At 39.1% G+C, this 13208-nt stretch overlaps 1 protein-coding gene across 1 annotated transcript in view; it reads left to right on the top strand.

The window, feature by feature from the left end:
- Positions 1-13208, top strand: part of astn1 (astrotactin 1) — a 362355-nt gene that overhangs the window by 169497 nt on the left and 179650 nt on the right. The window contains exon 15 of the mRNA XM_020936068.2: positions 4437-4564. Within this exon, the coding sequence (XP_020791727.2) occupies positions 4437-4564 (128 nt within the window). The remainder of the gene's footprint in view (positions 1-4436; positions 4565-13208) is intronic.

Raw genomic sequence — 13208 nt, 5'->3', positions numbered from 1 at the left:
GAGTTCTTATATGAGAATAAGAGGAAGTAAATGGTTGACTTTGAGGCAGGATTGTGGGGGGCAATGAACCTCACATTAGTTACTTGATTCTTTCAGAGAAAACTTTTTAAATTTCACTTGTCTTCTGGGGGACGTTTAATCAATGGAGGCACACCTTTGGAGCTGGATCTGTTGTTAATCACTGCCCCTGTTCACTGACTCTGCCTGGGACCGACCTGGCTAATGCTTCATGCTGTCTCCAGATACACATGGCTTCAATTTTAACAAGTTCATTTTTGTTTAAACTCCAAAATTGCAAAGGAATTCTACATAACACAATATGCACTATTCTTAAACAGCTACAACCGTTTAAGCTAGAAATTCACTGGCTTGATTTTAAGACCCACTTTTATTCCCTGACTTTTAATACTGTGTGAGTTGTGTGGTCCTTTGATTAATTTGATGTGAATCTAGTCTGTTCTTTTAACTATTCTTTTACTATTCTTTTAACTAGTCTACTCCTTTAACTTTTCTTTTAACTATATTTTATCTTTACACATATTTATCCTTTTTATTTCTTGTTTTATCAACAATTTGCTTTCTTTTATTATCTTCAATATGAAGCACTTGTGCATGTGCTGTTTAATGTGGATTGTGAAGTGTTTTATAACCCACTGTAGTTCAATAAGAAAATGAAAGTGTATAGTTAGTATTATGAGACCTTTGTGTACCTCTAAAAGACACATACAGTAGATTTGTATTGATCACGTAAAAACAATGAGCTTCAAAATGGGGTAATGGGCAATTAACAAAGGCATTACTTTTCAATGACAGCGCCTAATTAGGCAATTACTTCCTGTGTCAAGTCAAATAATGAACTAGCATTCAAAATGGCACCCTGACTCCCAGAGAGGCTATATTTCCTCATCAGTCTGTCCCAAAACACATGAATACCTAAAGTTATTGATTTATTGAAGTCAGTTTGTTTCCGGGCCTTGTTGTGGATCTAACTGGCATCAAGATGCAGAATGATGAAGTGAACAAAAAACTGGGAGTTCAACCAAGAGTCAGAGGCAGCAGACGAATAAGGACAGCAGCTTTTGGACGTCACAAGCCAGTAATCAACATAATGATAAACGACATGAGCAAAGTGAGTTTTTGTCTCTCCAAAAAGCCAACGTCCTGCATAATTGTTACTTTATATTGATTTCCTCTTAATGATGTGCCAAAATGTATCACTTTGCAATCTGCCCACACACGCTTTTCAGATTTATACGTCTTTGATGTACTCAGCTCCTCTGGCTGTCATCCACTCCCTTTAACTTCTGTTGTCATCGCTCGAGTTTATAATGATGCTTTGGAAATCGTTCATTATGAGAAAAAGGCTGTGTTTAGCTGTGGGGTGAATGTATATGGACATTTTGATGGCAATGAAGCTGGAAGAGCCATGCTTTTCTTTTCTTTGCCTGCACTTTTGTGGTGATCAACTTCAGATGTGCTGTGGAGCATGTCTTCCACTATAATGCCTGTGGAAATAATTCCTTATATAACATTATTAAACCATAACAGACATTTTCATCACAGTGAAAATTAACTTTATTTAAATTAATACAATGCCATCCTGTTACATGCTATCAAGTGTAACAGTAGTTTTTCATAGTGAAGTCATTTTTGAGTGAGAAAGGTTTATGTTTGTGTTGACCTGATTATTTGTATGAGGTTTAAAGGGACAGTTTGGAATTTTGGGCCCCATTTCCTAGTGAACCAGAGTGCTGTAGATGCGTGGAGACACTTTTTAAAATATTCCATCCAGTCCTTGTATTTGCAGAGGTCAGTGGTGCTAAGCTAGTGCATGTCAATGGCCATAGTTAGCCTGCCACTAAAAACAGTCTTACCTGCTCCACAGAACACCCAAAGCAAATCTGTTATTACACCACTGTCAGTGTGAACGTCTGTGTTGATAGAATAATTTTATAAGTAAAACCAACCTTGCATTTGAAGGATTTATGTCTGAGCAGCAGCAGAGAGTTGTACTTCCTGATAAAAAGCTTGGCAGCAGTGAACTGATATATGAGAAAATAGTCCCTCAACATGCGACGATTCATGCGATGCAAGCTTAGATTTATATCAGACATTATTCTATCAACTACAAAGTAGGAAAAAAATACTCCTTATCAGAAATACATTTCTTAGATTTAAATATTTATAAGGACCTTGATGGGGATTTACACAGCACAATTTTCAGAAAAGTAACTGATCGAAATACAATTTTAAAAGCAGACAGCTTTCACCCCCCATGGTTGCTTCAGAATATCCCTTATGGTCAGTTTCAAAGACTACGGCGGATTTGTGATACTGAATCTAACTTTGAAAAAAATGCTCAAGATATGAGCTGTAGATTCAAAAACAGAGGCTACACAGACAGTACTTTGTCTTTAGCCTACAATCGAGCCAAAAGTCTTAATAGAGAAGAACTATTGACTCAGAAACCAAAGAAAAATTTGAGTACTAATCAAGTGTATTTTGTAACTGAATATGGCACTGAAGCAAACCGAATCAAACAAATAATCAAACAGAACTGGAGTATATTAAGAAGCGACAGCACCCTAAGAGACGCTCTCCCAGAGACCCCCACCATCACCTTTAGAAAAGCCCCTACGCTCAGTGAGACTAGTGAACAGTTATCTCCCTCCTTTGAAACAAAAGACATGGTTGGACACTAAGGCTGGTTGCTACAGATGTGGTAACTGTACCTTTTGTGAACATGTACAACAGACAAACTCATTCATGGACATTAACTCAGGTCAAAGTTTTTATATTAGAACATTAATTAATTGTAACACTACTTATGTAGTATACAGACTTGAATGCCCATGTGGTCGTTTTTACATAGGCTGAACAAAACGCAAATTGAAAAACAGACTGGCTGAGCACAAACAGGCTATAAGGACCTGTAACCCCCTGTATCCTATGGCCGTGCATTACAAAGAAGCCAACCATGGCAGCTGTAAAAGCCTAAAAGTCTGTGCAATTGAACACATTAAAGAAACAATAAGAGGAGGAGATAGACTGAAAAAACTATTACAGAGAGAGACCTACTGGATCTACACTCTCAAGGCTACACAGTTTCCAGGACTCAATGGAGAGTTAGATTTCTCCCCCTTCCTTTAAAACTATAAGCTTTAAATGTGTAATCGATCCTTGTTCTATATCCCTGTCTTCATGAAATTATTTAAGACTAGCCCTTAAATATATTATGCAAACTATAGCTGAAGCACTTTTGAATTATCACACTATATATGTATATATCCTTACACTATGTATCTTTTTATGAGTTTTTTATACTGTTTTATACTATTTTCATATACTGTATCTTTCTATGTATTGGTTGTTGGGATTTGTACCATTTATGTCTTGTATTATTGTATTTGAACTTGTATAGCCTGTAATTAAAATTTGTTAAGCCTACATGTCCCATCATGCATCTAGGGGACTGTGGGCCAGCCCACTGTGAACATGTGACCTACACCTATTACTTTAAATCTGCACTGTGATAACCATCTCGAGTTTGCCCTAATGAAGGCTGAAGGGCTGAAACGCGTTGGCGTATTTTAACTTTATCTGCCATGTGGTATTAAAGGCTTTTAATTATTTTGTACTTTTTGAGTGCCTCAGTTTTTTTCCTACTTTGTATTTGAGACTGGTCCCTACACTGAAGAGCACCAAAAGAACAATCCTGCACATTTTTTGCATATCCAAGTAGCACTCCTGCCCCCAAAGCCTTGCATTATTCTATCAACGCAGACATTCACATCACACATCTGGTGTAATAATAGTTTTGCTTCAGGTGCTTTGTGGAGTGGGTAAGATTGTTTTTAGTGGCAGGCTAACTATGGCCATTGACATGCACTAGCCTAGCACCAGGGACCTCTACAAATACAAGGACTGGATGGAATATTTTAAAAAGTGTCTCCGCATGTCTCCAACACTCCAGCTAACTATGAAATGAGGAAATGAGGTCCTATGTCCAAAATTCCAGACTGTCCCTTTAATATACTCCAATAGGGTACAGTCCTGTGTAAATGGGCAAGGTTGGATCAGAGACAGCTTGCATAAAAATGAGAGAAGACGTGACTGATTTGAGCTTGTTTATTTGGGGCTCTTTGTTCCAGTTTTCCAATTGATATCAAATAGATGCATTAAAAATATGTCATTTTTTTGATATTTTAGTCCTAAATATTACCACACAAACTTGTACGGTATCAATATTTTTCCACAATTGTCTGCTGTTGTGCTTGTTTTTTTGTTTTGTTTTTTTGCAATTGTGTATATTAAATTTATGCATAATTAATTTGCTTGAAATAAAAAACGCATTTAAACTGATATATTCTCAAATGCTTCTATAATTTAGTCCCTCTGTCCCCTAACTGGACCTCCCATTATGTGCCCCTCCCCAGGCAAAAGAACTTCGCCCGGGGCATTGACCAGCAGCTGCCCGACGGGATGGTGGTGGCATCGGTGCCAACGGAGGTGCAGTGCCACGAGGAGCTGTCTGACCCGGTGCCCGACCCAGAGTACCTCACAGGTTTGAACCATATTTCATACACACACACAGAGCACACACACACACACAGAAAGAGAGAGCTCACAGCTGTGCTCCTGTACTTCATCACTGCCCTGTCGGAAATGCACACAACAAAGCATTTATAGACTTACAACCAGAACCCTGAAATAGGCATAGGTTTTGCATAGTGGCTAATTTTACATAATTGCAAAGTCAAACTGTAAAACATGCACAATTTTTATAACTTAAAGCCACTCTATGTAGCTTTTCTATTAAGGATTGATGGGGTCACTTGATCACGATCCCAGCTTTCCTTTAATGTTAATCAGAACCTGTTTTTATTATCCAGTCCACTTTATTTCTATAACACATTTCACAAACAAACAGTTTCCAAAGTGTTGCGCAAATACACAATAATAACAACAATAATAAAATGATAAAATAAACGGTCAGATTTAATCATACTAGTCTTAAAACAATAAAACAAGAGCAAAATCATAGAATAGCAATAAATAAATAAAGCCAATAAAGTACATTACAAATAAATAAAAGAAACAGAGGACCACACAACTCACGCGGTGTTAAAAGCCAGAGAATAAAAGTGGGTCTTAAGACGAGACTTAAAACACTCCAAGGGTTACAGGGGTCTTTAATTGTAAAAAACAACTTGAAAAACATGTATTCTTACAATTAGCTCTGAAATGTAACTTGACCCTGCATGTCTCCGTGGAGATAGATATGGGTGTGTTTAATGCCAGTGCAGAACTTGGCTAAGCAATAACAACTCAGGCAAATAAACATGTGACAGACTCTCCACCTGAAAAGTTTCATAGTACACGTTTAATACATATTTCATGAGGGCAAATGGGGTAAAATCAATGCGTAATTCAGTGTGTCAGCCATTGTTTGACAGATCTCTGGACAAATAACTGAGCTGTGAAGGCACTGTGTCAGAACGTAGTGATGTGTAAAACTCCTTTATATATAAATAATGACTTTAATTTGCTGATGTTTCTTATTTTTGTGTTAAAACTAAGGCTTATGTCAAATGTCCCCTCAGATCCTGTCTATCTGTGCTTATCGGGGTGAAAGGCGTCTTCAGTAGTTTTTCCAGATTGTTGTGGAAGTTGTTGAAGTTGTTGAAGTGAGAAGTCATATAACAGCCCCTGACCCTGTGTGTTATTGGCAAATCTGCACCAGAGAATAATACAAGTTCTGCAGCATATTATACTGCATACAGCTCAGTAACCTTTATCTTACTTTTAACTGATGAGAGAAAGACGATGGGTGAATTTATATATTGCAGTATTTGACAGCACATACTCCAGAAAGCAGAGGACAGAGGCTTCACTGTTTTCAGCCTTTGGTGAAGTGTAATATTTTGTTATCTGTATTTCAGTTGCATGCTGTAAGAACAATGGTGGGAATCTAAGTTTGAACACAGATCTTGAGGTGAGGTGCAGGGTGTGAAAAGGTGTTCTTTTGAGAGGATGGAAGAGGAGCAGAGGAGAGAGTTTAGTTACTTATTTAAGTATATAACATCATACTTAATGTTTATAGTTCCCATTTATATTAGAGGTCCACTATGTTGCTGATGGAAAGTTTGTCACCTGCTTCTCTGTAAGGTGATGTTATTTGTTTGTCTGGAATGTTCCACACTTTGGCATTAAACCAAATCTCTATAAACGCATGGGGCACTGCAAGGCCAAATTGCAGCTATAGGCAGGTATCTTAATGTGTTGCTTCATCAAGATTTGTATTATTTGCATTTTGTATTATTTGCAAATGTATATTTTATTTAATTATTTACTAACATATTAAAGCATATTTATTGTGTCCATGGGTTACTGAATGATGAAAAATTAGGGTCATTGCCTTAACAATTAACTATTTAAATGGTGAAGTCCTCAAAATAGTTATGTATTTATGTATCTAAACTGCTCAAAACAGTTAGGGGAACACTTGTATTTTATTACAAAACTCAATGTCGAATGCACAAATGTTACAGTTTTGTACTGAAACTAAATTCCCAATGTACCCAGAACACTGGGAGCATCAAACTGGCCAAGAAGAACAAAAGTTAACTCTTGGAGGACCGAATTATGAAATGATGTTGAAAAACAAAGTGACTGTAGGGAGAAATGACAATGGAAGAAATGATGAATTTGCAGCACAGCACATTGCACAGCCACTTTAGTAGTGGGTATGCCCTCCACGAGCCTGTATGCACTCTCGACAATGTTGTGGCATGCTCCTGATGAGGCGGCGGATGGTGTCCTGGGGGATCTCCTGCCAGACCTGGATCAGCACATTGGTAAGCTCCTGGACAGTCTCTGGTGTGGCTGGATGCTGCCGAATATGCCGATACATAATGTCCCAGAGGTGCTCAATGGGGTTCAGGTCCAGAGAACGCAAGGGCCAGTCCACAGCATTGATGCCCTCTTCCTCCAGAAACTGGCGGCACACTCTGGCTACATGAGGCCGGGCATTCTCCTGTACCAGAAGAAATCCGGGGCCCACTGCACCGGCGTAGGGTAGAACAATGGGTCTGAGGATTTCATCTCTATACCTAACAGCTGTCATGGTACCTTGATTAAGCACATGCAGGTCTGTGCGACCCTCCAGAGATATGCCTCCCCAGACCATAACTGACCCACCACCGAATGAGTCATGCTTGAACGATGTTGCATGCCGCATATTGCTCTCCACGGCGTCTCCAGACTCAGTCACGTCTGTCACATGCACTTAAAGTGAACCTGCTTTCATCTGTGAACAGTACTGGGCGCCAGTGGCGAATTTGCCAATTCTGGTGGTCCCTGCTGAAGGCCAGTTGGGCTGCACGGTGCTGGGCGGTGAGAACCGGCCCAACCAACGGCCGCCTGGCCCTCATGCCACCCTTGTGGAGTCTGTTTCTGACAGTCTGGTCAGAAATGCGTACTCCAGTGGCCCGCTGAAAGTCTCCTTGAAGGGACCTAGCAGTGCTTCTCCTGGACCGCATCGCAGGTATACGGAGAAATCTGTCCTGCTGTTGGGTGGTGGCCCTTATTTGGCCTTGTCCAGGCCTCCTGGAGTACCGGCCCATCTCTCTAAAGCAACTCCATGCGTGGGAGATGACACTGGGAGACACTCTGAACCTTCTGGCCACCTGAAAGTACAGATGATCCATCCTCCAGCAGCTGGACTGCCTGTGTGACTTCACAAGGCTGGAGGTAACGCATTATGTTTGCAATAGAGTCAAAATGATCAGAAATTCCTCAAACAAGAAAGAAATAACGATTCGGAAGGTCAGGAGCACAAAATCATCGTGGCTACCACTAGGTAACTCACTCCAGATTTGGAGGTTGGCTCGCTTTTGACAGTCCTGTCTAGACCTTGTTTATTGCAATTGGGTCAAAGGCTGTGAAACTGATTCACAGGTCGCTAAGGTTCCAAACTAGCTCAGGGGAAAACTCCAATGCGCCAATATATGTCTGTGATATCCCAAAAATAAAGTGTTCCCCTAATTGTTTTGAGTAGTTTATTTATTTATTAAAGGACAGTGCAAAATGGCCAATAGTGCAACTATGCTATAAATATATGCCAGAATTTTAATACATTATTATTTCATTAATATTATTATTTCTGAATCTAAAATGTCTGAATGACCAGTTGTTTGTAACTATACTAGCCGTCCCGTGTTCTAAATGTGTCTCACATTATGACGAGGATGGAGAGCACAGGAGCAGAGGGGTCCGGCTCAGTGCTCTGTCAGGATACATTAGTCCAGAGCAGCTCCGTCTCTCTCTCTGTTTTATTCATTATGAGTGGAGCTGGGGCCGGCGGTGTCTGCAGCTCACATCTGTCCAGAGCCAACAGCTGCTCAGAATACAGACTGTCTCTGTGAAGATTCAAACTCACTATAAGAGCTCAGGTCCATCTGCTGCTCTCATTAGCTGCTCCAACTGACCTTCCCCTGCCTCAGATGCAACTTTTAGATTAGGTTTAGTTTTGATAGTAAATGTGGTCTAAATATGAATAGCTTCGGCTTATTCTTAATAATTTACCATCTGGGAAATCTATATGTAATTTCACCTTGAACTGGATAATGCTTTGTATGGTATGGCCATTACCACTTTTACAGCAAAGTTGTTGTCAAACCTATAAGACTATTCAGTATTCACTATTCAGTATTCAGAGGCAGAGCAGTTAACAACAGTTTTGAATGGTAAAAAAATGGCATTTCAGAAAAACAAACAATACAACAGCTATGTATAGAAACTAGTACACTACTATACATCTTGTACCAAAATAGCTACCATGTCCTGTAGACATTTGGGTACAAATGAAAAAATAAATACTACTTATTAAGGTGATGTGAAACTGTCCACCGGAAGTGTTGACAACTGCATGGCTCTTTGTTGTTGATGTCATTCACAGTGATGTTGGCTCCCATTGGACACCACAATTTTTAAATGCGGAAATCAGCTGACTTGGTTCTATCATTTTAGATCAATATTGCAATTTGTGTCCAGATGTCTAGATTATAAGAAAATGTTCCATGGGTGGCATAGATTAGAACTACAGTATATAGCAAACAAAGGCACAATATGTCTTATTTAACAACTAAGTGACAAAACGATTGTTGTCATTTTCACAAAATACAATCACAGAGAAAGCAAAAACAACAAAAAGCGATACACATTTCTCTATGCCCAGTGTCAGCTCTTTTTTCTTCTATTGTGACATCATGTAGGAAGTAGCAGATTGCTGTTGGGTTTATCGCCTGTTGTTACAAGATACAAGGCCGGTTGCCGCAGCAATTCAACCCGTCCTCATCTGGGGTCACATCCGCCATGACACACAATCAAACCACAACGCCAAGGCAACCAAGTCTACTGCACTTTATTGGAAGCAGAGGATATTAAAAGTCTAATCTAAATGGATCTTATGCCGTTCCTGTCTTTGTCACTATATACAGACAACCGGGCTTATCCCAGTATCACCCTGAATGCTAAAATATGGACCAAACAAAAAAGTGTATTTTCTCTTATATCAGATCGGAGGTGCATTGAAAAGTATTATAATGAATCAAGAGCGAACCAGCATACTGTATTGTATCGATAATGTAACATGGTCTGATGACTGGATAATGAGTTCATAGACGGGTATCTTTGTATGACAGCATCCATTAACTTCTATACTCCCACTGAAAAGAAGGCCAGTGATGGTGTGAAAATAATAATTGCAAACCTTGCTTCTTACCATTGAAAATATCTCCATTATATAAATAATCTGATTCATGAAAGAAGTAGTGGTAAAAAAATGTAAAAACTGAGCAAGGTAAACTTTTAAATCAAGATAAAGATTCAGGACATTTCTAATTGCCAATGATATGCATAGGTATTCTTTATCTTGTCCTAATTTTAGCAAAATGTAGCTTTCTCTAAATGAAATAAATAGTTGGCTAGTTGGTTTACACACATATAGTTGCTGAATCACATTCTGGTCAAGAGGAATAAAATGTATAAACTGAATCTTCCTGGCTCTGACTGAAAATCGTATAAAATTGTTTGGCATGACAGCTTTATAGTTATTGTTTATTTTCCCTTTATTTTTCATAGTCTAAGCAAAGGCATATTGGACCCAAAGTCTCTCATAGTGAAGATGTCTCCAAACTAAGTGACATTTGGTTCGGCTGCCTTGTCGCGAATGGTGTGAGTATCATAAAATCTGTTGTAGAAGCTGACAAGCGTTCACTCACTGTCCAATAGTGTTAGGCGAAACTGTGTTGCAGAGGTGACATCCTGCAGACGAGTTCATTTTCTAGACAAATTTTCATGCTGTTGAAAAAGATATGATAATCTCCCTTGAATACACGCTTGAATACCCCACTAGCTATAAAATAACATTGGACACTGAGAAAAATGAAAACACCAGGTGACACAAGGATACTATTTGAATGTTGACACAAAATATGACTTTGAGAAACACTTTTTTATTACACAATTTAAAGGTGATGGTATGATTATCTATGCAATGAGATGATGTATTTCTCAAACATCTTAATTATCTGGTTCAGGCTCTGCCACCAGCTTGTCCCTGTGGAGTTGTTATTTTCCTGTAATATTCCACAGTTCCAATAAATCTTTTGTTTATTTATTCAGTTAAATGTGTTTTTATTGATAAATATACAATGAAAAACATGGTTTTTACAGTGAGCTGGGTCACCTCTCCACAGATCTGACCAGTCACCAGTTTGTCTCCACAGAGATATATTTACTGTGGAACAAAATACAGAAATAACCATGGAGACAAGCAGATCATGGCCCTCACTCAGAAAGCTTTCATAGTGCACCTTTAAAATATTCCATATTTTTTATCATATTATCAAATATTTAGAAAGTTGTGCTTGTTTGTAGCCACAAGGTACTTTGTTTGGTTCTGCAGTAGGATTTTACTTACTGGCCTTTTGTAACAGATGGCCCATCATACGCTCATTGGATTTCTTCTCAGAAACACTTGCCTGCTCTCAGTTGTCTGACAGCATGTAAAAAAGCAAAAGAAAAACTTGTTCAGCTTGGAGACGTTGGCGGACAAAGTGCTGCTGCCATCCACATACAGTCACCTGGGGCAGGCTCTCACCTTCCCACACCTGTTCAGTTGGCCTCGGCATCTCCACTGAGGGCACACACAAACACTGGCTCACACAGTGGCATACAGTGGCTATAGCACAGAGCGGCACAGTGGGCACACTTTGGCACAACTGGCACACTGCCACACATCTTCTCTTTCAGCATCTCTCCTGCACTTAACTATGATGCTCAGGTGTATCTGTGTATGATATAGAAGAGGAGATGTGCTTGTCTCTCTCCTGTCCCTGGCCTGTGGCTCACTCGCCCTGGTTCAGTACCTGTGGTCAGTGTATTTGTCACAATGTCAGCACTCGTTGTTCCAGCCTCTCCGGCCTCCACAGCCTCCAATCATTCATCTTCCTATTCATCTTTGGCTTCGGAGCACATTCATCATGAGGCCACAGACCCCCATCAATTATTCCAATGGGAGAAAGAGTGAGGACAGGCACGGGTTTGAAAGGCAAATACATCTTAATTTAATTGGAAACCAACTATGCTCACGGCTGCTAAGCAGATCTCCCATAAGATGGCACTTGAGAGATAACGGAGTAGGAGAGAGCAGATAGACAGAGAAAAATGAGACAGAAACAGAGAAAAAGGTAAAAAAAATACAATAGCATGATTGAAGAAAGACCAAAGAACAATACACAGAGTGACATGTGAAAGAAGGGCACCCATTTTTGTGTTGTAAGTATCTATTCTTTGCTTATTCTTTAGATTTCCCTCAGATCTACTCCATTTGATATGATAGTACAAATACTACAACATATATTGAATTTTTACTTGATTTATAATTGGCATTTGCGTTCACTATTTTTAATTGTCATCGATGAAATGCCACTTGCCTTTTAACGTTTATACAAAAAAGAAGCTCAAGAAAAAACACCATGCTTCTAAAATGATATGATTATCCAATATTACCCTAAGGTTAAAATATATGAAATGACTGTTTGCTGATCCTCCAACTTTTCTATTAGAATCTGCCGTGACATTTATGCAGAAAGGTTAAGACACAAAGTTAAATGCCACTTGTCCCAAACTGCACTTCTATCCATTAATAATACATGCTTATTGGTCTGCCTCGCGTTATAGAATAATGAGTACCATCACAATCAGCACATTTGAATATTTAGAGCCCTGATTACATTTTAGCCTCTCTTTTTATGAAAGTTTTGTTTTGTAAATTTGTTTTTCAAGTTCGGCTTTTGATCAAGGTCATTCCCAGTAACTTTTCATCCTGTCATAATTCACCCTGGTCTTCCCTCGGGGTCGGCCTAACCTCTTCTACTGCAACAAGCCTTTAGATATGTCAGCAGCAAGATGGCACATAATCTATATTTTATAAGGTCTTGATGTAATTGGTGGCAGTGAGGGAAGGTCATGCCTATAGGGGGCACTGTCATCACCTCCTCAACCCCAGTGACTTTAAAGAAACAGCCTGTTGGTGCAGGCTGCAGTCCTGATGCTATGGGAGTAGTTGTGTACTGGCATGGTGCTGATGTGCATTGGAGCGCACCAATTATTCAGCATGTGTTGACTTTGAAAAACATGATTTATTCAAGCGCAAGACACATTTGCAAGTGAATATTTCAGAGGTGACAGGCATGTCGTGCAGCTGGTTTCAAATGTGGTGGAAATGTACGTTTGTAATATACGTATATTTTAAATGTAACTTTTGCTTTTTATTTTGATAGTGACAGCGATTAGACAGGAATATGGGGAGAGAAAAACAAGAATGACAAACCAGGCTGTTCGCATGTGCTGGTGGTAGCTGGAATTTGAGACATGTCCCCAAAATTTGTTGTTGAAATATGTTTACAAAATACTGCGTTGTGGGGTTGGAAAAAGTTTTCTGACATTTTACAGATCCTTATTTTTATATTTTTGAGTAAATCTACAATGTTGGCTGAATAGAGAAGTTGTGAAAACAGAAAACTTTCACATTTCAAAAAATGCACATTCAAGTATGCACTGTGGAATGCTTCGAGGATTTGGCAGGTACAATATTTTGGCTCCACAAATTTTCAAAATTGAGAAAATTGACAGATTGGTTT

Source organism: Boleophthalmus pectinirostris, unplaced genomic scaffold, assembly GCF_026225935.1.
Source record: "Boleophthalmus pectinirostris isolate CB_2022bp ecotype Guang Dong unplaced genomic scaffold, ASM2622593v1 HiC_scaffold_16, whole genome shotgun sequence".
Taxonomy (NCBI): domain Eukaryota; kingdom Metazoa; phylum Chordata; class Actinopteri; order Gobiiformes; family Gobiidae; genus Boleophthalmus; species Boleophthalmus pectinirostris.
This window is presented reverse-complemented; position numbering and strand designations above follow the sequence as displayed.